At 45.9% G+C, this 26,779-nt stretch overlaps 1 protein-coding gene across 2 annotated transcripts; it reads left to right on the forward strand.

Moving 5' to 3' along the window:
* The first annotated feature begins 640 nt into the window (after positions 1-640).
* RBP2 (retinol binding protein 2) lies at positions 641-24,268 on the forward strand. 2 transcript variants are annotated; one of them, XM_081159181.1, is made up of 5 exons: positions 641-748; positions 6,227-6,350; positions 15,254-15,432; positions 22,384-22,485; positions 24,041-24,268. In XM_081159181.1, exons 2-5 carry the CDS (start codon positions 6,278-6,280, stop codon positions 24,089-24,091), a joined length of 405 nt encoding a protein of 134 aa, XP_081015307.1. In that variant the 5' UTR covers positions 641-748; positions 6,227-6,277; the 3' UTR covers positions 24,092-24,268. The 2 variants fall into 2 exon arrangements, with proteins under 2 accessions (XP_081015307.1, XP_081015308.1); XM_081159182.1 differs by lacking the exon at positions 641-748 and adding an exon at positions 1,359-1,434.
* The last annotated feature ends 2,511 nt before the right edge of the window (positions 24,269-26,779 follow it).

Genomic DNA, 26,779 nt, shown 5'->3' on the forward strand with positions numbered 1-26,779 from the left:
CAACCCGCTGAGATTTTATTTCCCGGCAATTGTCAACAGTTAGGCTCAAATAAACTCACAAAAATTCTTCACAGGTTTGAATGTTTCTTATGTTGACAACGTAAGATTTTGCATAACCTGGAAAATGTCAGACAGTCCTTAGGTCTGGTGGGAAAAGTTTCTACGTTGGGACTGCCAGGGGCCCTCCAAGAGTCTTTGGAGGAAAGGCAGGGACAGTTTCCTTGGGAAGAGGTGGTGTGGAGTGAACCTTTCCAGCTCCCAACAACAGGGGCTTGCAAATGGTCCCCTTCCTGGGCCAGAGCAATTTGATCCCTGTGGCCCTGGGAGGGATGGGGGTTTGTGACCTCTTGCTCTCCTGGCCTGCCTTTTGGAAGCAAAAGTGGAGAAGCAGCACAAATTTATGTAAAACTAAAGCAAGGCCCTGTGCAGCCGGGTGGCTGAAGGAACTCCAGGTTCCTGTCCTCTGAGTCCCCAGGTGAAACCACTCTGATGGGATATCTTGTTCCCATAACAAACACAGTATGTTGGGCCATATGTGCAAGTCACAGGGAGCGGAAGGAGTGAGCCCTGCGCACAAGCTGAGTCAGCATCCAGCTGATGTCATTCGCGTGCTGGGAAAAAGGCCGCCTCACCTCACAAGAGGAAGGGTGGGCTGAGCTGGGCAGGCCTGGGCCTGAGAAGCTGCCTGGTTTCTGGGAACCAGTGAGGAACCCCACTACCGGCCGTCAGATGCTCCTGAGAACTGCAGGTAAATGCCCGGGGATCTCTGCTGTGCTTGCTCTTAATTGACTGATTTATCTCAGACCCAAGCTTCTTGAGGGACCTACACTTTCACTTTTTAGTGTGGTCTCCAGAGAGGTTCTTGCAACCTAGAAAGATTGGTTTATGGCTGATGAGTTTTCCCAGTCTTAAGAGTCACCTAAGGGATTCCACAAAGAGTTATGCAAATGAGCTCAGGAGCGGAGACACGCAGGCAGCTGAGAACACGGAACATCCAGGTATGTGATTTGTTGGTATGAGTGGAGAGTTAAAGTTCCCTGGGACAGAGCTTTTGAAATTGGGGCTCTGCTGTCAATTCTAGGATCCGTGGTCATCCTTGAGTGGAAGGTGTAGGGGACAATACTGGATGAGTTGTTGATCGGCAATTGTCATCTTTTATCCACGGTCCCTCACTTTTTGCCTCCAGAACTCCCCGCCCCCACCCCCATCTTTTACACACACAAATCTGAGACCAAAGAACATGCTGACGCTGTGTTTTGTTGAGGACAAGTCAAACACTTGCTATGAGCTTAATCTACAATCCCATACCATAGCCACTACCTTGGGATAAACCAGTGCGATGTGCCAGCGACTCTGCTAAGAGCTTTATGTTTATCACCTTTAATTCTTACAATGACCCGGAGACTAAAAGAATGAACCTGGCACTCCAAGAAGGTAAGTGTCCAGGGATCCCACTGCTAGAAAGTAGTGAAACCTGGATACAAAACTTGGTGTGGCCAACCCAAAGCTTTTTTTAAGATTTTATTTTTTTCTCTCCATTGGTTTCCTCTTCTATTTCCATTACTCTCTAATAGTCCTCAAACTGTGGTCTTGACCTAGCAGCAGCAGCACCACCTGGAATCTATTAGAAATGTAAATTCTTGAGCCCTACTCCAGACCCATTAGATCAGAGATGCAAGGGTAATGCCCAACAATCTGTGTTTTAATAGCCCCCCAGATGATCTGACACTTGCTAAAGTTTGAGAACCACTGTTCTAGAAGTTTCTCTTGAATTTTTAAGGTAATATTTAGGCTTATATTTCTCACAAACAGCTAGTCAATCGCTAATTACAGCCCCTTTAGCATAGGTCTACTTCATGTCAATCAGCTAACTTCTCATGTGGATATAATATGGGATTTAATTTGACTTGATACTAAATCTGTTTTATATAAACAATTATGAATGAATACATGAATAAAAAACAACTTTATTCATTTTTTTAATTAAAGCATAACTTAAATGCATTTAAAAGACACAGGTATCAATTGTAGAGTTTGAGTTTTGGCAGTCATACGACCACCATCTCCACTATAGAACACTTCCCTCCTACCTCCCCAAGAAATGTCCCGTGACCTTTCCTGTCCCCACCTTCTCTCCCCATACCCTCCAAATCACTGATCTATTTTATATCACTGTAGATTAGGTTTGGTTTTCTCCCTAGAGTTTCAAGCAGTTTCCCAGAGTTTCCTAGAGAATCGAGCAGTGTGTGATCTTTTGTGTGAAGTTGCTTGTCCTCAGCATGATGTCATTGGATTCACCCCTGTTATGCGTACAGTATCAGAGGATGATTTCTTTTTACTATTGGGTCGTATTCTGTTTGTGAATATACCACAGTTTGTTTCTCCATTAACTTGTTGATGGATGTTTGGGTTGTTTCCACTTTGGGGCTACTATATCTGCAAATACTTAAGTTTTTAAAACCCTCATACTTTAATGAAGTTGGCTGGGTTTAGAGTTCTTATTCAAAGGTATTGCCTCTCATCATTGTAAGATATTGTTCCATTGCTATCTCCCAATAGTTGTTAAAAAGTCTGATATCATCTGATTATTGTATTGCTTCTTTATTTTTTAATGTCTGAGTTATTTTATTTTCCCCCTATCCCCTCACTCCTCTCCCTTTCCCTCCCCTCCCCTCCCCTTTGGCAAACATCAGCTTATTCTCTATATCTATGGGTCTGTTTCTGTTGTGTTTTTTTTTAGATTCACATGTAAGTAAAATCATATGGTAATTGTCTTTCTCTGTCTGACTTATTTCATTTAACATAATACCCTCTAGGTCCATCCATATTGTTATAAATGGCAAGATTTTATTCTTTGTTATTGCTGAATAATATTCCTGTGTGTGTGTGTGTGTGTGTGTGTGTGTGTGTGTGTGTGTGTGTGTATTGATGTCAAAGAATGTATTGTCTATGTTTTCTTCTAGGAGTTTTATGGTTTCAGGGCTTTAATCCATTTTGAGCTTATTTTTGTATATAATATAAAAAAGTAGTTCAATTTTTTGCATAAATCTGTCCAGTTTCCCCAGCACCATTTATTGAAGAGACTGTCTTTACTCCATTGTATATCCTGGCCTCCTTTGTTGTAGATTAATTGACCATATAAGCAAGGTTTTATTTCTGGGCTCTGTATTATATTACATTGATCTATATGTCTGGCTTTTTTTTTGGGGGGGGGGGGTATGTTTTTATTGATTTCAGAGAGAGGAAGGGAGAAGGAGAGAGAGATAGAAACGTCAATGATGAGAGAATCATTGATTGGCTGCCTCCTGCATGCCATCTACTGGGGATCGAGCATGCAACCTGGGCATGTTTTCTGACCAGGAATCTAACCATGATCTGGTTCATGGGTTGATGCTCAACTACTGAGCCACACCGTCTGGCTATATGTCTGTTTTTATGCCAATGCCATACTGTTTTGATTATTGTAACTTTGTAGTATATTTTTATACCAGGGAGCATGATACCTCCCACTTTGTTCTTTCTCAAGATTTCTTTGGCTTTTTGGGGGTCCATATAAATCTGTGGTTACATATAAATTTTAGGATTAGTTGTTCTAATTCTGAGAAGAATGTAATTAGTGTTTTAATAAGATTGCACTGAATCTGTATATTACTTTAGGTAGTAAGGACATTTTAACAATATTAATCTTTCTAACCTATGAACAAGATATGTCCTTCCATTTATTTGTACCTACTTCAATTTCTTTCTCCAATGTCTTATAGTTTTCAGAGTATAGGACTTTCACTTCTTTGGTTAAATTTATTCCTAGGTATTTTATGCTTTTTGATGCAATTGTAAATGAGGTTATTTTGTATTGTTTCTTTATAGGTAATCTATATGGTTTATTTTGTTTTCTCTGAAAGATTTTAGAATTTTGTTTTTATTTTTATGTTCTGAATTTCCATTAGCATGATCTGCGTTACATATATTGGGGTAGTTTTCTTGGCTCTACATTCCAGTTTACTAATTCTCTCTCAGGTTGTGTTTAACCTATCTATTACATTTTTAATTTTAATGACTATATTTTTTAATTTCTACAACTGCTTTCTGGTTATTTTTCAATCTAGCTTTTAAAAAACATCACTGTATTCTTTTTCATGTATTTAAGTACTTGTAATTTTCTTTATTCATTTTAAACATTTATTTTATAGTTTGTATCTGATTTTCTTTTTTACCTGGAGCTCTTGGAAGTCTAATCTGATTGTATGTTTCTGCTGATGTTTGCTTTATGCAGATTATTTTCATGTGTGTTTTACAATTTAGGATTATGAAATCACACTTGTCATGGCTTTATTACAGGAAAGTCTGATTGGCCTCATTCAAAGGTGTGTCCTTCCAAACAATTTTTACATTTACTTCTTTCTAGCAGTCTATTAGTATTGCAAGCTCAGGACTTTATTGATTTTAATATTTTGGCACAAAGGAAGCATAAATTCAAACCCCAAACCAGAGTTAGAATAGGACAGAACTGTATTTAAATCACATAGATCCCAGGCCAAATAGACAAACATTCTCATTGTCTGTGGGCAGCTCTGGCTATTTCACATGCTCACTGGAGAAGTAGTTCCTCGTGTTTTGGCTTTACGCAAGCATCTCAGTTTCAACTTCCTGCCTTACACAGGGTGAATAACCTTCCATGCCCATTAAAACCCAATCCCTGACTTATTGCAATTAGCAACCCCATTTTTGCCCCTAACCCCTTCTGCTACCAGGCCAGCATTTTGGTGCTTTCTTGCAAGAGAGGCTGAGAGGGGACTCAGTTCGGGTGGGAGGGACTGTGTGGAGGCCCTTGAATCTGAACCTGGAGGGAAATACCTACTTCTCCAACCCAGGAGGCTGAGTACTCAGCCTACAGCAGTTTTTGCTAGACCTCAATGGGTGAAACATCAGGTTCCCTTTCTGTCCACTTCTGCTTGCTTTCACTCATTTTCCACTTGTGGAGAAGTTGTCTTTTATTCCCCTCTTCCCCTTTTGACAGCAGTTGGGCCATTTTTTTTTGCTGTGTGTCTCCTGACTCCAGTATATTTACTGAAAAACAAATGTACTATTTTACATCCCCCAAGCCACATAAAGACAGAACCATTTGCTTAGATTTCACAGCACAAGAATACATACGTTAGAGCCCCAAAGTGTCAATCAAAATTGGCCTTGCTTTAAGGTACTCGTGGTTTATCCGTCTCAGTCCACACCTCCAGTTTTCAGAGTGTAGGGGCCCCTGATCAGGCCCTGTCTCTCTGAATCATGTGGCAGAGCAGTAAATCACATAGCTAGAGACAATCAATTTGAAGAACAGCCCTGAACCAAGAATCTTTATCCAAATGTCAGTTATGCCCCCCATGTTGGTCAACGTGACCTTCAGCTTGCTCCTGGGGTCTTAAAGCAGAGTCCCACTGTCCCTCTGCCTGCCATCTGACCTCCCTCCAGGTCCTGCTTACTTTCAGCAGATTCATTCTCCTCAGAGTTTCTTGAGTAACTCTGCTGTTTAGAGGCCCTTAGGAAAGCAAGTGAGAGTCAGGCTCCCAAGTCAAATTCTAACCCTTCCAAGCTGACGTTAGCACACTGTTAAAGAAAGGGCTTTGGAGCCAGATAGGCCTGGGTTTGAATTCCAGCTCAGCCACTTACCAGTTGTTATTAGACATGTGATTTAACCTCCTTGACCTGTTCTCATCTGTAAAATGGAGATGGCTAAACATAACTCAGTGCACTTACAAAACAAGATGAAGAATGTACACTGGCCAGCACAGAGTAGACTAGAGCTCCACAGGTGTGAGTTCTCATCTTGGCTTCATCAGCCCGACTAGAAGTCTAGCTATGTGGCTGACAGGCTCCAGGTTTGAGGCCTAGAAACTGTGACCTGTCGTGCATGTGGGGGTCAGTACTTGGTCCTTGTTTTTGTCCAGTGCTGAATGGAGTGTTCTGTCTGGGACCAGGGGCTCTGTGGGAGCCCAGCCTGCCAAAAATGACCTGTGCCAGGGCCATGGGTGGTATGGTGGGGGTCACCAGGACACCCATGCTTGGCCAGGTCAGGACTTTGAGCATGGGTTGCCAGTAGTCCTTCTGAACTTTGCAAAGGAAAGGAAAGTTCCTTTGGGCTGTGCCTATCACCTTTGAACCTGTTATCTTCAAAGCCATAAACCTAATCCATTAGGCTATAAAAGTGACTCATTTCAAAACGTTCTCCCTGCAGCCTGCTTCCAGGACATCCACCACACACCCACGGTAACCAGAGGCCACCACCATGACGAGGGACCAGAATGGAACCTGGGAGATGGAGAGTAATGACAACTTTGAAGGCTACATGAAGGCCCTGGGTAAGGGGGCAGCTGGGGTGGAAGAGGGAGGGCAACTTCAGAAAGACTGTGGCCTGGCCCTCCAGATGGTGCCACTGTGGAGTTCCACAGGCCTGAATGCAAGCTTTGCCCCTTGCCTAGTAGTTGTGTAATATCAGGCAAGTCATACAAATTCTCTGAGGCTCAGGTTCCTCACCTGCAAGCTGGGAATAGTAGTAAATGAGACCATGTCTAGAATGTCCTTAGCATAGTATGTGGCACACAGGGAAAATGCGTGGAGTAGAGGATACACATACATAGTCACATGTGCACACACACACACGTGCATATAAGAGCAAAGCCAAACTTGAGAGGATAATGCAGTCACCCCCCGTCCTGTGACTGCCATCTCTTAGATAACCGGGTGGACCTGATATTATCCTCAAATGACCCCTGCATTGCTCTCTCATCAGTCTTGTTAGTGGGGAAGCGGAAAAGGAGTGGCTAACAAGTCTTTCAGCCTAGAGAAAATCGAGCCCCCAGAAGGCTAGGAAAGGCTTTGGTCATACAGATCCAAGGCAACACTGCTTATCTGACTGCTGAACTAGACTCCACTTCAGGGACTCAATCAGTGTGTGTCCTGAGTTGACTCTCTTGGGGGATCTCTTGTGGGGTTGGCAGAAAACACTGGAAACCAGAGGAACTGGCCCACAAAGGGGAGCTCACTTTGCTGGGCAGCTACCCTGGTCCAGGCACTGAGCAGGAAGCTTTGGGTGCCCGTCTGACTTCATCCCACAGCGGCCCCCTGGTCACCTTTGCCAGCGTAAGCACCCTCCACCACGGGGAGTTCCTGGCTGGGACTTACATTAAACAGGAGAAAAAGTGGCTGCGGGTAGGGTCAGAGGCCCAGTGATTTGGGTAGGGTGATGGGAAGTCCCATCAAGACTCGGGTAGCATGGGTTTTTCTGTGCAGCTAACTTGTAGCTTAATGAACATTTCCACTGTGTCAGTGAACAAGGAGGGCTGTGACATATTCGACGGTTTACAGAGACTGGAACTTTCTTCATGTCCTTTAAACATGTTTCCAGCACTGGATAGCTTTTTTTCCCCCCTCCTGGATATCAGAATTTTACCTCAATATACTTGGAAGAGGAGGAAGGAGGTAAAAATCCTAACCCTGTTGTGCCTGTTTTTAGTGCCCTGCGTGAGCAACAGGGGTTGAATTCTGATTTTTATCTGTGGGTAAATAAATGGCCTAAAGCTTAGCTCGGAAAATTCAGAACAAGCTGATCAGAGGAGGAAAGCAAACCAGAGGGACCAAGGTAGCTGAGGCCTCCTCTCTGACCTTGAGCTTTCAGAAGCAGTTTCCTCATCTGCCAGGTCGGGGTACTAGCCCCAGCCTTGCCTGTTCCTCCAGGTGATGTTGGGAGTAGTCATTGTTTGGAACGATGGAAAGCACATTACTAAGGGCCGTTTGGGGACTTCAGGGTTGCAGCAGCGCCAACAAGCGGGACTCAGGAAATATAATCAGAAAGCAACTTTGTGTCTTTTGCTGCTTCTTTTTAAATAATGAAAAGTCTTACAGTGACTTTAGGTATAAAAATCCGTTTGGCTTTTGGATCTGCAGGATGGGCCCCTAAAACCCCTTTCTCTAGGTTTAAGGTGGGAAGCAAGCTACTCTGTCCCCACCCTCTGCCCCCTCCGGGAGGAAAGGGGGATGGATTCCAGTCCCGCTGTCAGCTCTCTCCAAAAGCCCCTCTTCCTAAGCACAGCCTTCCTTTGGACTCTTCCACACCAGTTTTCATCCTCAGTGTGGGTGAGGGGCTCCCAGTGTCTTTAGTATCAGATACCTATTGTCTATTAGAGCTTCAGTCAGAATTTCCAATTTAGCATCACACTACGTCGATCTCAAGCTAATGAGGAAACCCTGGACCTTTTTGTGCCCGAATCTCTGTGGTTTAGAGGGAGTGGGCTGACACTCTCCTGATTAAGATGAATATCATAGGTGGTTGTACTAGTTAAACCCCAAATGTGGGCGTGCTTGATGCCTCAGTTTCCCCAGTTGCTGATAGCCCTAGGAAGTTGCTCCCACTTGAGGCCATGATGCCCTAGCAGAAATGCTTCAGCTGGAGTGGCCTTCCCACCAGGGAGACAGAACACCTGACCCCTTTCACCTGCCCAGGGCGCCAGGAGTGGGGGGGAGGAATGGTGGTGACTAAAAACAGGTCTCAAGGGTCTCAGCCAAAAGTAGCTGAGGTAGGGCGACCCTGCGAATTTCACCTGCTGAAAGCTACCCAGCAATTCTGTAGTTTCCTCCACACCCAACCTGCAAGCTACCCAGAAGATCTGTACAATTTCCTCCACACCCAACCCGCAAGGCAGGGGCTGTTTTCCCAACATTGACAAGTCAGTGAAGCTTGCCTGCCTTGCCCTTTTGAGCATGAGGCCCTTGGCATTTCTGGAAAGCACATGTGAAGACCTCAGTAAATCCCAGATACGTAAACACTGTTAAGTATTTCTGCCAAAGAATCATTGCTTTCTTAGATTTAGTTCCCAGCCCTGGGAGCTGGCTTTCTCTGCGGGCCTGGTTGCTGGTTCTGCAGGGAAGGAGAGACTCCCAGTGACTCACTCCACACACCAGCCTCCCCAGGTGCCAGCCTCAGCAGAGTGACACATCATGACAACCTTTGGATTTGTCCCAAATTATCAAAGTCATTGCCTGTTGAAAGAGTGAGTGCCAAGGGTCAAGGGTACCTCCTCTCCTGCTTTCTTAGACACCTGGTGTTTCTTGCAGCCGTAGATTCTTTTTTGACAGCAAGGAAAGCAGCTGGTAAACTTATTTACCCTGAGAAATGTGTCATGTCCTGAGGTCCTCCTTCTGGCTGGGTCAGGGCATCAGGCAGCAGGAGGAGTGGGCTTCAGTTTAAAGGGGGGCCCAATGAGGGCAGACCTAACAATGAGGTCCCAGTGCTATGACAGATGCTGGGAAGACCTCACTGTCTGCCAGTGGCTTGGGCGAGGGCAGTGCCATGAGCTGAGAGGAGAGGAGAGAGTCAGTGTATATTCTGGAGATAAAGCTGACAGGGCTTGCAGAGGCATACGAAGCAAGAGGAAGTGAAGACGGCCCCCAGGTTCAGGCCTGAATAACTGGAAAGGTGGTGGTCCTATTGGTGAAATGGGGAAGACATGGGGAGGAGTGAGTTCGGCGGGGGTGCCGGGCAGGGGAAATGCATTCTGTCTTGCGGATTTTGGTTTCAGATGCCATCCAAGGGGAGTATTAAACTGGCACACTGATATAAGATCTAGCGCACAGGGGGGTCAGGAAGGGAGATGGAAGGGTTGCTTTCCATCTTGTGAGGGGAAGAATCTGAAGCCCAGAGAAGTAGAGGCTTGTCTGGGACCACTCATGGCTGGGAAATAGTGGAGCGCAGACAGGAGCCCAGCCTGTCTGATTCTAACACCCAAGCTCTTTCCACAGCACTGTTCTAGGTAGAGGCACTAAGCACAAGGTTAGGGGAGGAGGGGATTCATTCTGAGCAAAGTTTGTCAGGATGGGGACACCTAAAGTAGACAGGCAGGCAGCTTAGAAACATTGCAGGAGAGCCACCCAGAGTCCCTGGGTAACAGTGAGTGAGTGAGTGAGTGAGTGAGTGAGTGAGTGAGTGAAAGGAAAGAAGGGGGGCGAGGGGAGAGGGAGGAAGGAAAGAAAAGAAAGAAGAAAGACTGTCTAATGACCCAAGGAGGAGTTAACGGCACACTATGTGGATTCCTGCTGGTGCTCACAAGTCAAAGAGGTCACACACACCCTGCCAAAGTCTTTATATAAATCACATGGTACCTGGTTGCACTTTCAAACAGGGAAAGTGTTTGGGGGGGGGGGGGTGGAAGGAGCCCAGATGAGGACAAGTTTGGTGCCTTCCTTGCATGTACTGGCAGCACCTCCACCCTGGCCCCTTCCCAGTGGTGAGTGCTAGACTACAGTGAGGAGGTAAAATAGTGCAGGGGGAGCAGGGAGTCACCCCAGCGTCTAGGCCTGCCTCTGCTGGCCAGGGAACGTTCAAAACCTATTCGGAGATGTCCTTGAGGAGTGAGAGGAGGAGGCAGGCGGGGGGCCAGGCCAGCTCCTCCCTAACTGTGTTACCAGGAGGAGGAAATGGCATGGAAAACGGAGATTTCTCTTCCACGCTGCTTCTCACAGTTGCCTAAGAGTGCTGATGATCTGAGAATTAAGGAGTCCAGGTTTGAAGCCCTTCAAAGGTGCACTTGGAATGGGTCTCAGATTGCATATGATGAATATGGGTGCATCTCTGCTCTTTAATTTACAAAGAGCGCCTGCCCTTTGAGCCTGCGACTAGCTTTCTTTCACAAGTCCATTACAAAGCATTTTAATGTTGAGTAGCATACTCGTATTTCAACTTTATGGCTTGCATTGTTCAAGATGCAGTTATGAAAAGTATGCTTTTAATAAAGTCACTTCAGTGTTGTTTTTTCCTTCTGCGGCAGCTACAAGCCATATATATTATTCAGAAATAGCTTGCCTTTGGACATTTCCTCTGAGATAGAAATTCATTTCACCTGGCTATAAATCAGGCTCAGAGCTACCTTTAATCCAGAAAAGCAGATAAAACATATTTGATAACCCTGGTGCTAAAATACCATATCAGAAAAATAATTTTCTCTCCAAAGTACACAGAGGAAGTGTTTTTGTAACCCCTGTGTGTGTGTGCTCACAGGCACATGTATGCATTCTACAGCTGCAGGTAAACCTTTCCTTTTGATTAGAAATATCACGCATCCGCCAGCAGAACCTTTGGCTCCCTCCCCTGGAGTAGAGCAGAGGTGGCCTGATTAACTGGCCTTCGTAAACACTGAAGGGTAGCCAGGAGGCCAGGCCACTTTTCAATCCGGGGAAGTGTGCTTGATCCCATTTGCATAGAGCCCCTAATAAGATTCTGCGGGCACCAGTCAGAAAGATTAACTAGGGATGGTGTTTTCAGGACAAGCCAGTTCTCTCAGCAATAGGCACTTTAAACTGCAATCCACCTTTCTAAGCAACCAAGGACGAGAGATATTTTCTGTTAGGAAAGCCTTAGTTGTGAATGACAAACAGGATGTATTTGTAGACAAACTGTTGGAGCTCTGGCCTAGCTGACTGACTCTGAACCCACCCCTTAACGTCTCTGGGCCTCGATATCCACATCTGGGCAGTAAAAATAGACTTACTCTCTGAGGAACACTTCAGTTCTAAATTTCTCTGTAATTCCCAGTTCTTTCTGAGTAGTTTTGCCTGGAGGAACCCTCTTTGTTTCTTCTGGTTAACACATGACCTGTGGTTGGTTGGTTGGTTGGTTAGTTGGTTAGTTGGTTGGACTTTTCCCATCTCCTAACTATGGTTCCAGTAGCAGAATGTAGCGCAGAATGGACCTCAGCACCAAGGGCAAAGCAGGAGCTAAAGTTGTTTCTACTCGTTGACCAAACCATGGAGTGAGAAAGCTGATAAAATGCCCATGTGATGGGCCTGGGCTATGTGAGCGAGAAAGTGGATCAGGTAGAGTGGGTCAGGCAGAGGGATCAGGTAGAGTGACCAGGTAGTGTCCCCTGGGGAATAAAATGGCCTGGAGAGCAGGTGAGAAGGAGGCAAGAAAGAGCAGAAGGGGGTGGGGAAGGCAGGGCTGCGGCTGCATGCTGGGCTGGGCCTCGTGAGGCTTGGAGAGCGGGGAGCTCAGGGGCAGGGGTTCAGGGAGCAAGTATACAGGGAGCGCCTGGAAAATGCAAAAGACTCCAAGCCAGCCAGCTGGTGCGATCAGGGGACTTGGCGATGATGATGATGAGATGCCAGCAGCTACCATTTATGAGGCCCTTACCACAAGCCACCGGGAAGAGCTGTCAGATTTCATCCTCAAAATGACCCGATGCAGTTTACAACAGCTCCACTTACGGCCACTGCTCTCTGCTGCTTCCAGATCTGCACCCGCGTGTCCAGCGACAAGACTGAAGTTAGACACGTGGATGTCACCTGATGCACTAGACAGTGTGCCTGGGGTAGGAGGAGGGAAACACGGGTTGGAATGTGACATGTTAGCCGTCTGCCTGCCTCAAGCACGTGCTTATACTAACTAGATAGGGAAGACATTCCTTAGTGGCTTTTAGCAATTTTAAAGAGGGATTCGTTTTAAGTGAGAAATCCTTGACCACTGTCCTCTCTAGTCTTCTCCCTTCCAAACAGGCCAGCAGTTGCCTTGAAAGGAGAAAAATTAAACATACATTGCCACAACTGCAGGGCTCAGGTGACTGAGATAAACGCCTCCGAAGGGGTTTTGTAGGCTCTTCTGTACTATGTCCTATGGAACACCTGGCCAGCTTGAGGTTCCACTATGGGGCAGCTCCACAGCCACAAAAGACTGAGAAAGGCTACGTCTTGTATCCTGCTCTTGGAGTTACAAAGCATCTTTCCTAGTTTATAGGCTCCATGAAGATCTTCAGTACAGAAACAAGCTTCTCTTGGTTTTCATTCATTTCCCAAACTTAGTTGGTAATGAGCACTTTTTTTTAACCACCAGATGTTGCATGGGTCTGAGCCCCGTGACAAACACCATGGGGCACCTGGGCTCTGCGAATGCTGGCCCAGATGCCTAGAGGTGTTCACAGCACAAAGCGCAGCAGAGAGAGCCTTTGTCTCACCCATGTCCTGTGCCCTACAGGCCGTGTGGCTTGGACGTGCCACAGAGCTAAAGCTAATCCAGCTGGCAGACAACATACAGGGGTTAGAGTGTGACGGTTCCAACTCGGATTTCTTAGAGAGCCCTGGGCCCAGAAAACAAATGCTGTATGGTGGGGACAGTGCACAAAACCACTGTTTTCTCTTCCCAACTTGGTTCTTCCCCAAACTCCTTCCAATTAGCAAGCCCTATGTGACTTTTCAGCTGCATAAGTCACATAACCTCTCTGGGCCTCCATGTCATCTCCTATGATGTGAGGAGTAGATACTTAAACAGGAGGTTTTAGGTATTTTAAATCATGGAAGTCTTTCTCCAAACAGCTCATTATGAGGAAATTCGAGATCTAAAACTATCCAGAGATTTTGGGTCTGAGGTAGGGCCCAGAAATCTGTAGTTTTTACATTTTCCCAGGTGATCCTGTTGGGCAGCCAGTTTGGGACTCATTGGTGAATTCTCAGGCATGGTAGGTTCTCAACAAATAGTAGTGAGCAATAGTTTAGCAAGGCACTGGCATTCATGCACCAGCTCATGCTGACCTGAACCTAATTTCAACTTAGGATTCAGGTATGTAATTCTTTTATCTCTTGGGCTGAATGATGTTACTTAAATTTTTTCTCTTATGATAAAAACTGACTTTATATAATTTAGGGTCCAAAAGACCAGCCAGGGCCCTTTCCCATGCAGATGTGATTCTGTTGTTGTCCAAGCAGCCAGCTTGGGCTTCTCCTTGGTTCTGTAGGAAAAGGGGAGTGACGGTGACCAAAGGGGAATTCAGAAGGAAATGTGTCAGAAAGGAACTGGGGAGAGAGGGTAAGGGAAGTGATGCTTGGCCACCATGGGAGGACAGCAGAAGGGGTAGGGGGACCACCAGAGGAGATATTAATTCTCCAAATTGACATGAGCTCCCAGAACTGCTGGCAACTGCTGGTCTCATGAACACAGTGTGAGGTTTAATCACCTATCATAGAGATGGGGCTGGAAGTCTCAGAGAAACAGCACTCAATGAATCCGAACTGTTCTTGCCCTTGAGATTACCCTTGGGATATAATAAAAACAATCTTATTGGTTTTTAAACCTTCCAGGTAGATTTTCAAAAAAATTAAAGATTTAGATGGGTATCCAAAGATATCTAGGGAATTTACAGGCATAAAGCGGGTCAAGTATGATTTGGCTAGAGACCAAGACCAAGAGCTTAATGGTGTTCATAACAAGGATAGACATTTAGCAGTTCCAGAATTATCTTGTGTTTTTAGGTTTATTCCACAGGATAGAGACTTTTGGGATTGGGTGATGGTTTACGTATAACCAGAGGTTAGCAAAAAGGTGAGCTCAGCACTTAGCACCTTACTGTAAAATGCAAAGCTTAGGAAATGAAACACTCCATTGAAGGGCATGCTCCCTTCTACTTCCTAATGGTCTCTAAGAGATGAGTAAGATTTCCTTTAAAATATCAAGACAAAGAAAAGCTGTAGATGAATAAATGCAGTGAAATCTTGATAACTGTTGGATACAGGTGATAAGTGTAGGGGTCCCTGTACCCTCTTCTCTACTTCTGTTTGTTTGAAATTTTTCATAATAAAAATATAGACAAATGCCTATCTTTTTCTTAAAAACAACAAAACAATTCTCTAAGCAAGTGTTTATTAAGTATGCTTAAAGCTTTCCTGGGGGCTGATGAGGAAGGGAGAACAGCCTAGCTAAGTAAGCTCCTAATCTGCTTTAAAAATGGAAGTTTGTATGTATCCTTCCCTGCTGTGAACATTAACAAAATCCATCTTTACCCATGCTCTAGATTGGTTGTTTTTAAACAGTCCTTTTTCTTTTAAACATGAAGTCTTACATTCAGCAAACTCTTACAAAGAAACACAATATGTCAAATTAGTAGAATGAAGCTGCTGTGGTAGAGGGGCGTGTGTGTGTGTGTGTGTGTGTGTGTGTGTGTGTGTGTTCGTGAACCCATATTGCAGAGTTGCAGCTCAGGCATGAGCCCTGCCTGCTACCTCCCCCTGCCATAAGGACTCCTGAGGAGGCATGAGAAACCCCAGGGTCCCCAACAATTGACTGAGATGCCCAAACTGGTCGTGTGTAAGACAACTCTTGTTTCCCACTTAAAGAAATGTGGCCTGCCCCGATCTGTGTCTCTGGTCTTGATTGCTTAGTCTTGTTAAAGAAACGAATGGGCCTGACTGAGCACATCAGAACCTCCACAACTCCCTTTGCCAACAGATATTGATTTTGCCACCCGCAAGATCGCAGTGCGCCTGACTCAGACGAAGATCATTAATCAAGATGGTGATAACTTCAAGACGAAAACCAACAGCACGTTCCGCAACTATGACTTGGATTTCACTGTTGGAGTGGAGTTTGAAGAGCACACGAAGGGCCTGGACAACCGGACTGTTAAGGTACTAACCTGGGAGGGCGGTTTTCACTCGTACACTCTGGAGGGGGTAGCTATTTGGCTTCACAAAGAAAAAAGTGACAGAAACAACCTGGAAAGGGGGACCAGAATGGGCTTAATAATGCTGGCAATAAGCATCATTATTTCATGTAGGAAGAGGCAAGCTGGCTTCTGCACTAAGCTTATAAGCAAAGGAGAGATTAAGGGATGCTGGCCTCTCCAGGGTCTGACATGGGCTGGCAGGCAGAGAGAAGAGGGCAGGGTGGAATATCATAGGGAGGGCTCAGTCATATGAGCTGAATAGTGTAGCTTCATGAGAGGGCAGCCCTGCTCAGCACCAGCCACACATTGCCACGGAGGACTGATGCCTCATGTCAATAGATTTTTTTTCCCAAGAGATGTTGAGAATTCATGTTTTCATATGAAATATCTCAATTTGAGATGACCCCCACTGATTTGTTCTGTTTTAAATATGTTTTTATTGATTTTTAGAGAGAGAGAAAGGGAGAGGGAGAGAGAGAGAAACATCGATTTGAGAGAAAAACATCAATCCATTGCCTCCCACATGCACCCTGACCAGGGATCGAACCTGCAACCTTTCGGTGCACAGGACGATGCCCAACCAACTGAATCACATGGGCCAGGGCTCTGCTGATTTATTGTTTAAGGAAAATACAATGCAAAGCAAACAAAAATTCAGTGTACTAAATGAAGTCCAGTCCTAGTAATTTACAGAAATCTCCAACAAGTTTGTGGCTTCTGCATCATATCACCCTAACTCACAGGACATAATGGAAGAAGTTCCCATGCATCAGAAGGCCAGACTTCCAGTCACTTGAATGGTTTGGGTATAGGTAGGATTCAGAAGCGAGCAGACAGTCTTTGGTGCACATGTGGGGATTTATCTCAAAGCCCAAGAACTGGAGTGCAGGAGAGGCAGGCCCTCACCCAGAGCAGCAGTTTATAAATAAGGCAGAGAGTGGAAGCAGCAGGGAGAAGTGGGGTGGGGGGAAGGCAGGTGTAACGGCAGGTCCCCTCTCCTTCGGAGTCACCATGTGGTCTCACAGCCTAGTGACCTAGTGTTGCAGTGTTCACACATGCTCAGAGCACCTGTCTTTGGTTTTCCAAATTCAGTTATACCTGGTCAGTTCCCACAAATAAGAATGGGGAGAAAGCTGATCTCAGTCGAATTTAAGGAGTCTCCCATCCCAACTTTTGCATCATACAAGAACCCTGAGGGTTACACAGTCCAGGAAAGGATTTCTGGTTTGTCATTTAGCATGGTTGCCATTGACCACTCACTGTTTGTGCTTGTGTCGTTTCTATGAGGGTAGACAGCTGGAATAATAGCATCCATCCCACTTTTGCCAACGCAGCCACCAGGACCTCTGCCCTGGCTCCCAAGCTGGGGAGGGTGGGGCCAGATATCCTGTTCTCAGGTATCTGTGTTCTCACCCCCAGCAGAGGCCAGCCCCTCAGGGTGCCAAAAGAAAGTGGGACCATCCACCCTTCCCTTCCCTGTTCACCATGAGCCCCACTCTCCCTCGAGTCCCCCTTCTTTCGTGCTTTCATGAGCTCTTTCAAAGTTAGAGGTCTCAACTCTTCCCCAAAGCAAGGGGCATGGGCTCTGGAACCTCTCCTGGGGTTGGAAGGAAAAGTTGTCATCATTCTTTGCTACTGACTTCCAAAGCCACGAAAGCAGGACACATTTTATTTCTCAGGTTGTCCTGCAGCATTGATAATCTCAGCCATCACGTCAGGGTTGAATTATATTTAGTGCTCCTTGCTAAAGAAAAGTCGGAAATGAAAAGCACTTTGGAAATGCCTCCATCAGAGCAGACTTGGCAGGAGAGCCTAAACTCCCAGCCCTGGAATGGCCCCTTGTGAATCCCCACCTGAGGGGCTGATGGATCGACAGGGCTTTTCTGAACTGTGTGGCTGGAAGGCCAATTCATCAGACACCGGAATTCATAGGAAAATGCGCTCAGAATTTTTGCATCACTCTGCTGTCCTAACCTCATCAGTTCAAAATGATTCATTTCCCCTGGTCATTTGCATTTTGGGTTGCAGAACAGACCTGCTCTCTCTGACTTGATCTTTTATCACCTTGGATGGTGGAGAACTCACTCTTCCTGAAACGAATAGTGGCCTTTCAGCCCTTTCTGGCTCTTAAAGGATTCTGTCTGTTAACACCCACTTTCCTTCTGCCTGTCTGCTCTCCACTCTCCTTTTCCTCAGACCCCATCCTCTGCCGGGATCAGTTCTTAGCCCTGCAGAGAGAATCCCCTTTCCCACTTTTGGTCTCTGCTTGCCCACAGCAAGAAGTTGGGGCTCTCTCGCTCTCTCTTTGGTGGGGCTGAGAAGTGCCCAGGACAGACATTGCTCAGTCTCCAGCAATGGGCTGTTCCCAGGAGAATCAGAGCGCAGAGCAGGTGCCCTGGGGACTACCTGCTCCCTGTAACCTGACTGGAAGGGGGCGACAGGGAGTGAGTGAGCCTATCTCCCTGATGACTTTCTGTTGCCCACATGTGGTGGCAGGCCTGAGTGCAGACGCAGCTGCACATGTGCATGCACGTGTGCATGCTCTTACTCTCCAGGGTTCCACTTCTCAGCTCCTCAGTCACCCTCAGGAGCCCTCTGAGAATCCCCTGTTCAGCGGTGTGAAGGAGAGGTGAGGGGCGGGGTTGCAGCAGAGGCTCAATAGGGCCCTAACGCACCCAGTTCACTACCATCCCAGGGCAAAAGAAAAAAACCCACAATGATCATGGGGTTAAGTCCTCTCTGAGGGTCCCAGGGACCCCAGTCTTCCTTCCTATGGGTCATATATAATTCTCACTGCCCACCCTGACTTATTTCTAAGAGGATTTAAAGTCCCTTTCAAAAATATACAAGCTACCCAAAATAAAATGAAATGTAAAAGAAGTAACTGATATTCACACAACAGAATATCATGCAGGCATAAAAAGGAATGAAGTACTGATTCATATTGCCACATGGATGAACTGGGAAACATTATGCTAAGTGAGAGAAGTCAGACATGAAAGGCCACATGTTGTATGATTTCATGAGACGTCCAGAACAGGCAAATCCATACAAACAGAGAGTGGTCAGGGGCAGAGGGAATGGGGAGTGACTGCTAATAGGTACGGGGTTTCTTTCAGGGACAATGAAAATGTTCTGGTTTTACAACCTTGTGAATATAGGAAAAATAACTGAATTATATATACTTTTAAAGGGAAATTTTTATCGTATGTGAATTATACCTCAATTTTTAAAAATAGGTAATTGGGGCAGGGAAAGCAGATAAAGATGATGGCAATTAAAACCAATAGAACCAATAATGTCATTACAATGTCTCCGGAGGGCCCAGGAGAAAGAGTCTCTCCAGGAGGGCCCCACCTCAGGGATTGCCAGAGGAGGGTGGGCGCTGAAGGAATAAGTCTTACATGGGAGGGTTTAAACATGTTAAGAGTATTCTTCAATGCTCTCAATGTAAAGAGCTATTTTCCTTTTTTAAACAACAACAACACTTATTTGGGAGCGTCCCAAATTTATAGGAAAGTTTCAAGACTATAACAAAGGCCATCCACACACTTTTTGCCTATTGTTACCACCTTGCCCCGTTTGCTTTATCTTTTGTACATGCTCTCTCTCTATTCTATACATATTTTCCCTAAGCAATCTATTGTGTTACCCCTAAATAATTCAGTATGTATTTCCTAAGAATGAGGATATTCTCTTGTATAACCACAGCCTAGTTATCAGCCTCTGTAAATGTAGCATTGATCCAGTACCTGCATCTGATTTACCACAAAGGGCCGTTTGGATGATGTTAGCCATGGACACCATGATGGGGAATCGCAGCGTGGACCCGACTTCCTCCTTAATTCACTGCAAGTGCCCCTCTTCCTCCCCCTGGGGCCCTGTCCCCTCCCCCCCCCCGCCCCCACTCAGAAGCAATGGTTTTCCTCACTTATATTTATCATCTCAACCTCAGGATCTTCTAAGGCAATTGAACCTCTTTGAAAAGCCTCCTCTGATTCAGGGATAAAGAACACCAACTAAAAGCAAGTTGAATTTGAATTTTAGTTCATTAAACCATCTTCTCTCTTCTTATAGTTTGTTTTATGTAGGAATAAGGTGTAGGTGTCACCATGATTCATTGATAACCAATGTACTTTAGGGCCAGGATAACTTTTCCTCTTGCTGCCCAACATGAGTCATTAAAAGAAAATATTAGGACAGGCCCTCGTGCACCACCACCTTTCTCTTTGTTCCTTTTACAAATCTGCGAAGCCCCTACTTGCTACATGTGAGGCCTGGTGTTGATAAAGCGATGAGTCAGACCCCCTTTCTGCCCTCAGAGACCTCCCAGTCCCATGAGGAAGTAGACAGGTAGGTGGGCAATTGCCACTCAGGGTCCATATTGATGGACACGTGGGGGCTCCGGTGGTACCATAGAAACTAAGGCAAGGAGGTGGGTGGGCTGAGTCACCGTCAAGAACTGTCATCAAAGAAGAACACACATGCTCGTTTATTCCCCTCTGCGGGTCTGCCTCAAGGTTGCATTTGAACAAAATCAACCTCAGGTGCATCCAACAGGCTTGCCCAGCACCTCCTATGCCTGGTGACTGTGCTGAGCTGGGGGCTGCAGGAATGAACAGCAGACACGGCCTCTTCTTTCATGGAGCTTATTGTCTATGAGGGGAGACAGACGTTAGTTCAAGCAGCATGGATTAGGTGTTTGTGGTGTGTAGGCAACACGGGTGGAGGGGATGAGAAGACACAGTCCTTGCCCAAATAGGAGACGTCGGTCCTTTCTTACCTGTTTGGGAGGGAAATGAATCCAAGACCGAAGATGGGCGACAGCAAATGTATATTCCTTTCTTGTCTATTTGAAAGAGATCTCTGCAATATTCCAGCCCTCATCTCCCTCCCAGAATATCTAGGAGAGCAACCTGTGAATTAAGCTCCTCCAAGACATTCTAAGATGTGAGGCTTTAGAAAGCATGTAGAATTTTATTGTTAAATTAATTTGGGGAATATTAATACATGCAGATGGTTAAAAAGAATTTAAAGGGTAAAAAGTAAAATTTCCTTCCCACCCTTGCCCTGAGCCTCTCAGTTCCCTCCCCACGGACAATCACCATTAGGGATTGTTTTACCTCCTTTCAGGGAACCTGTGCGAACGCACGCAGGCATGCATATACATGCCCCCTTTGTTTTATGCACGTGGCCCTGCTCCTGGCTTTTTAAACTTAAACTATACACTATGGAGACTGTTCATTTCAGTATAGAACTGCCTCCTTCTTTCAAGGGCTGCATAGCAGGGATGAACCACACCATATTTAACCAGCCGCTCGCTGACAGAATTTATGGGGCTTCCAGTCCTTTGCTGTAACAAACAATGCTGCAATATGTTGAGGAGTAATAGGAGGAGAAATAAAATTGTATATAAAATATATGATCAAGGTCAAATATTATTTTAGAAATAGCTAGATTTAAACAATCTGTAGCAAACAGATTTGTACCAAAAAACAGACCTGAATGTGTAAGGACAGTGAATTAAAAAACACTGCTCAGTTTATCACCAATGGGGTTTATAAGACAGAAAAGTAAACATCTGGTCCTTAGCATGATATTGTTCATAGAAGCATAATATGGTTTGCACATACTTGGAAGAAAACCAACTGGCATTGGGGTCATCCCCAAGGAAGGATATCACCAACCCCAAGCCACTGCTTAGATGGGAATGACATCATCATCTCCAGAAGTGCATATGCAAGCCTCATTCTGGCACAGAAGTGGGTCGCCTTGCAGAACCACCTACGGGTGGTACAGGTCATCCCATGCAGGTGTTAGGAGAGGTAAAAAGGGGAACAGAGGAGGAGTTGGGGGATGTGTAATTTGTAAATATGTGCACAGGAGTTTGAGCCTCTTGGGGCTCAGTATGTTTGTAGCCTCTCCAACCTGCCGGTCATCCAGCACAAGGTCTGCATCTCTGCTGCCACCCCTGTGATACTGACCAGTCAGCATTGCTGCCTGGAGGAAACCCAGGACCAAGGCCAGGAGCAGGTCCACCCTCCTGGCTCTAGATGACAAGGCTGACCCTAGAGCCATCCACACGGTCCCCTGCAAGTGAGGTAGCTTCCCTGCCTTTCTTACTGGCCTGCAGTGGGCAGTCCTCACAATGTGATTCCTGTAGGGAAAATCCCCAGAAGTGGAATTTCTAGTATACGTAATGTTATATTTTGAAAGGTAAAAGAAGATTAATACTGACTGATATACCCACCAGCCCTATAGGAGGTTCTCTGCAGGGGGTTATCACTCTTTTATCTTTGACTGTTTGATGAATCGAATCTAAAAAACAAACAGCCCTCATTTGCATTTCTCTTAGGAGTGAAGGTGATTATCTTTTCTTATGTTTAAAGGCCATCTGCTAGGGTCGTGTTTTTCTTTCCTTGTAAGCTGTTGGTTGGCATCCTTAGTTGAATTTCCTATTAGGTTAACGACCTTTTCTCACTGATTTATGGGAACCTTTCTTCTATATAAGGGAATCGGGTCTTTCGTCTGACACGTGTTACAAGTATTTTTCGCAGCTTCTTGTTCATCTGTTGACTCTGAGGTATTTTCCCCTTCTAGAAATTTTACATCATTATATAGTCAAGTGCATCATCTTTTTCCCCTCTGATTTGGAATGCTGTCTTTACCATATGATAAAGTGGAAGAGAAGAATTCTTAAAAGAAGACAGAACCGGCCACAATAAGCCGGTTTGGCTGGAATGGCAGGTGTTTGTGGAAATGAGACTGGGAGGATCTCTCCCGAGGCGGAGGGCTCTGCACCGTGGACAAGCAGGAGCCCAGGGGCAGCTTCAGGGCTGCAGCAGCAGGTTGGCGTTTGTTCAGTCCCAATCAAGACCACACAGTTGATTTGCTTGGGAACTTGTCATTGCAGTCGCTGATCACCTGGGAAGGCGATGTCCTCGTGTGCGTGCAGAAGGGGGAGAAGGAGAACCGTGGCTGGAGGCAGTGGGTTGAAGGGGACAAGCTATACCTGGTAAGTCCCAGGGTCTGCCCAGCTCCCTTGCACTGTGCTCACATGAGCTGCCTGTTCATCTAGCCAGGCACCTTGACAAGAAAAATGGCCCCGCACTCCTCCCCTGAGCTCCAGCCAAATGCGTGTGGTCATATAGTCAGAAAGCCATTCCTATCTGGCTCAGGGGTCTCCGGGAAGAAATCTATATGGCCGTTTCTGTGAATGGCTGCAATGAAAATGGAAGTTCAAAATGCTGAGCTAGGGAGCTGAGATCCATGGAGAAATACAGGAAACCTGTTAAAGAGCAGCTGGAGAGAAATGTGAGGCACAGAATTAAGATGTCCCAAAAGAAGGTGGGACCAGGCCTCCTCGCAGTTTTCTGAGCCTGGAAAAAGAGGGGTTGGGGTGCAGATGGAATGGACAGGGGGCAGCTGGGCCTGTGAACTGCTTGTAGACCACAGGCATTGGCCTCTCATCATAAGTTATATCCACCTGATCCCAAAATATTTTAGGTTATTCGGTACTAGCACAGAGCAGTAGGTACCACTGCGGATATCCTTAAATTACATCTGTGTAGGTAGCTTAATTTTTCATTCTTCAATCTTCAAGGCAATTTATGGTTCAAACTTTCAAATAGTGAAAAATCTTTCACTCCTTCAGGCGTTCAGTCACTCATTTGTTAAATAAGTGGTTCATTCAACTAATGGCTCTTCATTCATTCATTCATTTGTGGAGCCAGGCAGGTACCTGGCTCCAGTGTCAGTGTTCAGGTCACCATGGTGCCCTTCAGAGCCAGCCTTGCCTCACCTGAGATCTTTATTTCAGAGGCAATGTCAACCGATGACAAATGGGAGGCATTCACTGTGTTTTCCATTGACAGTGTTTCCTACCTGCTCTGGTTTGGATGATGGATCTTTTTAATTGAAGTGCAATACCCAGTGGTCCCTGTGGTTAAGACAATGGATTCATCGTCAACTGCAATGATTTCATGGTGGTCCCCACACTCATGTTTTTCTTTCCTCCCTTAAAGGGTCATGAGTGACAGATAAAGCTTGAGGGCTCCCTCTGTCTGGATGAAAAACAGCATCTTGTCTGCAGCCCACACCCTTTCATTGCCTGGGCCACCACCAACCAACATTCTAATCTCCAGAGGCCAGAAAGCCCACAGGGTAGAGGGGCACCGCTCAGCAGCAAGCATCTTCCTAGGCCCTTGCCCTCTGAACGCTTCTCCCCACTAAATACTTCTCTTCTTCACGGCTTTGCTGCCTTTTATAAATTAGGTGATGTCGCTTTAATCACAAAAGTAGGAGAAATCCCGCCCAAGAGGATAATTTCTTCAAATTTTTCATTTTTATAGTTGTTCAAGCTCAATTCAAGTGTCAAAATCAAATTACTGCCACCTGCAGGGCATGCCAGCTGATTGGATCCAGGAGAAGCACTTTGCCCAGAATAAGTGTCCTCTTTATTACAGCTCCCCCCTCCCTCCCCTCCCAAACCACAGACACCAGGAGGACCAGGGGTAGGGCAGAAGGAAGGCCCAACCTGCTCCTCACTCACCCACTTTCTGATGTTGCAGGAGCTGACATGCTGTGACCAGGTGTGCCGTCAAGTGTTCAAAAAGAAGTGATGGCCACGAGAGGGCCACTCCACACTCCAAGTGAAGGGTTCTTTACTGGCTTTGAGAAGCAGCCATGGGGACCCTCCCATTCCTGACAGAGCCCGTTAAGACATCTGGATGGTTTTAAACAGGATGAATGTGTAACAGTGACAGACATATTCTTCCTTCTTTGAAACCTGGCATTAAAGGAAAAAACAAAAATCACTCTCATACTTTGAAATCCTTTATATCTATCTTCCTTTGTTTCTAGATCTGACAGTTTTCTATGCAAGCAGAAGAGGTGACTGCCTTCCTATGGTTTTCTGTGTGGCTCTGTTATTTATATTTTAGTTTAGTTTAACTTGGTTTGTTAGTTTTTTGTTTATTTGTTTGTTTGTTTGTTTGGGGGGTTGTTTTACCTGGACATGTTCTCTGGCCAACACAGCATCACCTACCAATTCTTGAACATTGACTATTTGAGATTCATTCCTTTAGCTAGAAATTCATTTCTCCAAGATTCTATTTTAAGATACATATGGCTTCCAGTTTGTACTTTGCCTGAGCAGCATGGGCAGAGCTACTTCTAAAGGCCTCTTCAGTTCTGCAATACCAGCTGTCCTGCCCTTCAGCCCTGGGCAGATTGGCATCTCTGCAGAGGGCTAGCCAAGAACTGCCAGACAGCCTGAGTTCAAGTCCTACCTCTCCACTTCTTAGCTGGTTGACCATAGGCACATTGTTTGGCCTCTCTGTCCTTGTTTTCCCCTTTTATGAAGTGGAGAAGACAAAAATAGTATCTCCTCCACTGGGTCCCTGGGAGGCTTAAGCAAGTTAATACATACAAAGTGCTTAGAACGGGACCTGGTTCCTGCGAACTCTGGTCATTATGTGGAGTTACTCCCCCGACAGTCCCAGGTGTCCAAGTGAGTGGATGCTAAATAGTGATAAGTCAGTACCTCCAAAGCCTCTGGGTGGTTCTAGAACATTAGATTCATACTTCTGAGAAGCATTGTATTTTCCTGCTGGATACACAAGTGCAATAGTGCACCAGGGAAAGCTGAGTAGTTAACAGGAACGAATTTATGGTGGATCACTCATGGGGTCCTAGGAAGGCACTGCAGGTCAAAGACACCTCCTTCATGGCACTGCAGCAGGGCCTGCAATCCCACCAATAGGCAAACATTGCCCTTGAAAAGTAGGTTTATCCCAAGTTGGTCAGCATGTGGGATCAGCACACTCTGGTATGATTTGAATGATCAGACCATTCATTGATCCTGAGCATCCTAAATGTGATTGGAGGCGGAGAGAAAGGCTGTAATCTGGCCATGTGGCCCAGGCCAGCCTTGGCTCCAGCCCTTGTGGACAGATGGCCACGACCTGGGCTTCCTGGAAAGCTGTGCTTCCCAACAATGATGGCATATTCCTGCTGCAAGAAAGCCAGAGAAGTGCCTGGCTGGGGTCTCATGCTGGCTTGGGAACCTGAGTGAGGTTGCGGGTATCTTCCCATAGGCTCTGGGGTAGAGAAGGAACCTCCTGAGGAGGTGCAGCCCATCTCCTGTGGCAGATTGGGAACCCAATGGAAGGACTGGTTCATGGGACCTTTGTCCCCAGCTTCCCTGGAGCTTTTCCAGGTGCCCCATATTCCCCTGTTGATGCCTTCCCAGTCTTGCTCTTGCCCACCACAGCCTCAAATGACCCTCTTTGTCCCTCGAGAAAACCCTATTGAATGAAATCATGTCTGAAAGCTCATTGGGGACCAGCTATAAAGTATTCTGCACATGTAAGGGGTTATATTTATTAGTATTTTTGATCCTAGGGTTTGCAAATGTACTGTAGGGTCTGCTAGCCCCCAAAGATGCTGTGACAAGGTTCATGGTCAAATGAACCTCAGGAATGCTGAGAACTATATCCACCTTCTTAGAAATTCAAAGTGAGAATTAGTTTCTCTGTAGCTCTGAAAAGACCTGCAGCAAAGCCCAGCCATAAACCCTGGGATCCCCTTTACCCTGCAGCGTTTCAAGTCCACAGGGTGTTTAGAGAACACAGTGCTCATTCCCTACGTGTACATAGCACTTTTTCAATTACAGAGAACAAACAATATAATTTAAAGCTCCCATTTCCCACATGGGATTTTCTCTGTATATTTTTCCACAAATGAAGAGAACTGAAGGAGTTCATTTACATATAGTGTGAAAGCTGATCGTGGCTGCATTCATTCTACTGATCGTTCTTTCTCAACAAAGGTGCATCTGAACATGGAAGCGGTCAAATCTGAGGTACCTATTTCAAAGCCAGGCAGATATTTGGGGTCAGGGTCTGCCTTCCAGTCCTGCTCTCACTGGCCGAGTTAGGGCAAGTCACCTGCCTCATATTTCTGTTCCCTCAGCCAATTTCAAAGCCAAACCATGACAGAGTGCTTCCCCCTCCAACCCCCCCCCCCACTGACAAGGCTGGTGGGGACAGAGTGAAAGAGGTCACCCTTTAAAACCCACTGAGGATTACATTGAGGAGGGGTGGGCCTGGTGGGGAAGACTCTCAGAACCTTAGAACTCCAGCCTCCAGGGGCTGTCATGAGAAAGGGTGGGGTTAGCTATAAACCAGGGGTGTTGATCTTGAAAATTAAAGAGAGCCTGTCCCATGAAAATCCTGGCCCACCAATGGGCAGCATTGCAGGGGGGCTCTAACATTGACTTCAGCAGCAGCCCTTGGTTCAAATCCTGC

The sequence above is a fragment of the Miniopterus schreibersii genome (genome assembly GCF_964146895.1).
Source record: "Miniopterus schreibersii genome assembly, chromosome: 15".
NCBI classification, from domain to species: Eukaryota; Metazoa; Chordata; class Mammalia; order Chiroptera; family Miniopteridae; genus Miniopterus; species Miniopterus schreibersii.

Excerpts from the sequence above, each read along its gene's own strand:
- RBP2 (XM_081159181.1), top strand. The coding sequence starts at position 6,278 with ATGACGAGGGACCAGAATGGAACCTGGGAGATGGAGAGTAATGACAAC. Across the intron at positions 6,351-15,253 it reads AGGCTACATGAAGGCCCTGG|ATATTGATTTTGCCACCCGC; the intron begins GTAAGGGGGCAG and ends CTTTGCCAACAG. Across the intron at positions 22,486-24,040 it reads AAGGGGACAAGCTATACCTG|GAGCTGACATGCTGTGACCA; the intron begins GTAAGTCCCAGG and ends CTGATGTTGCAG.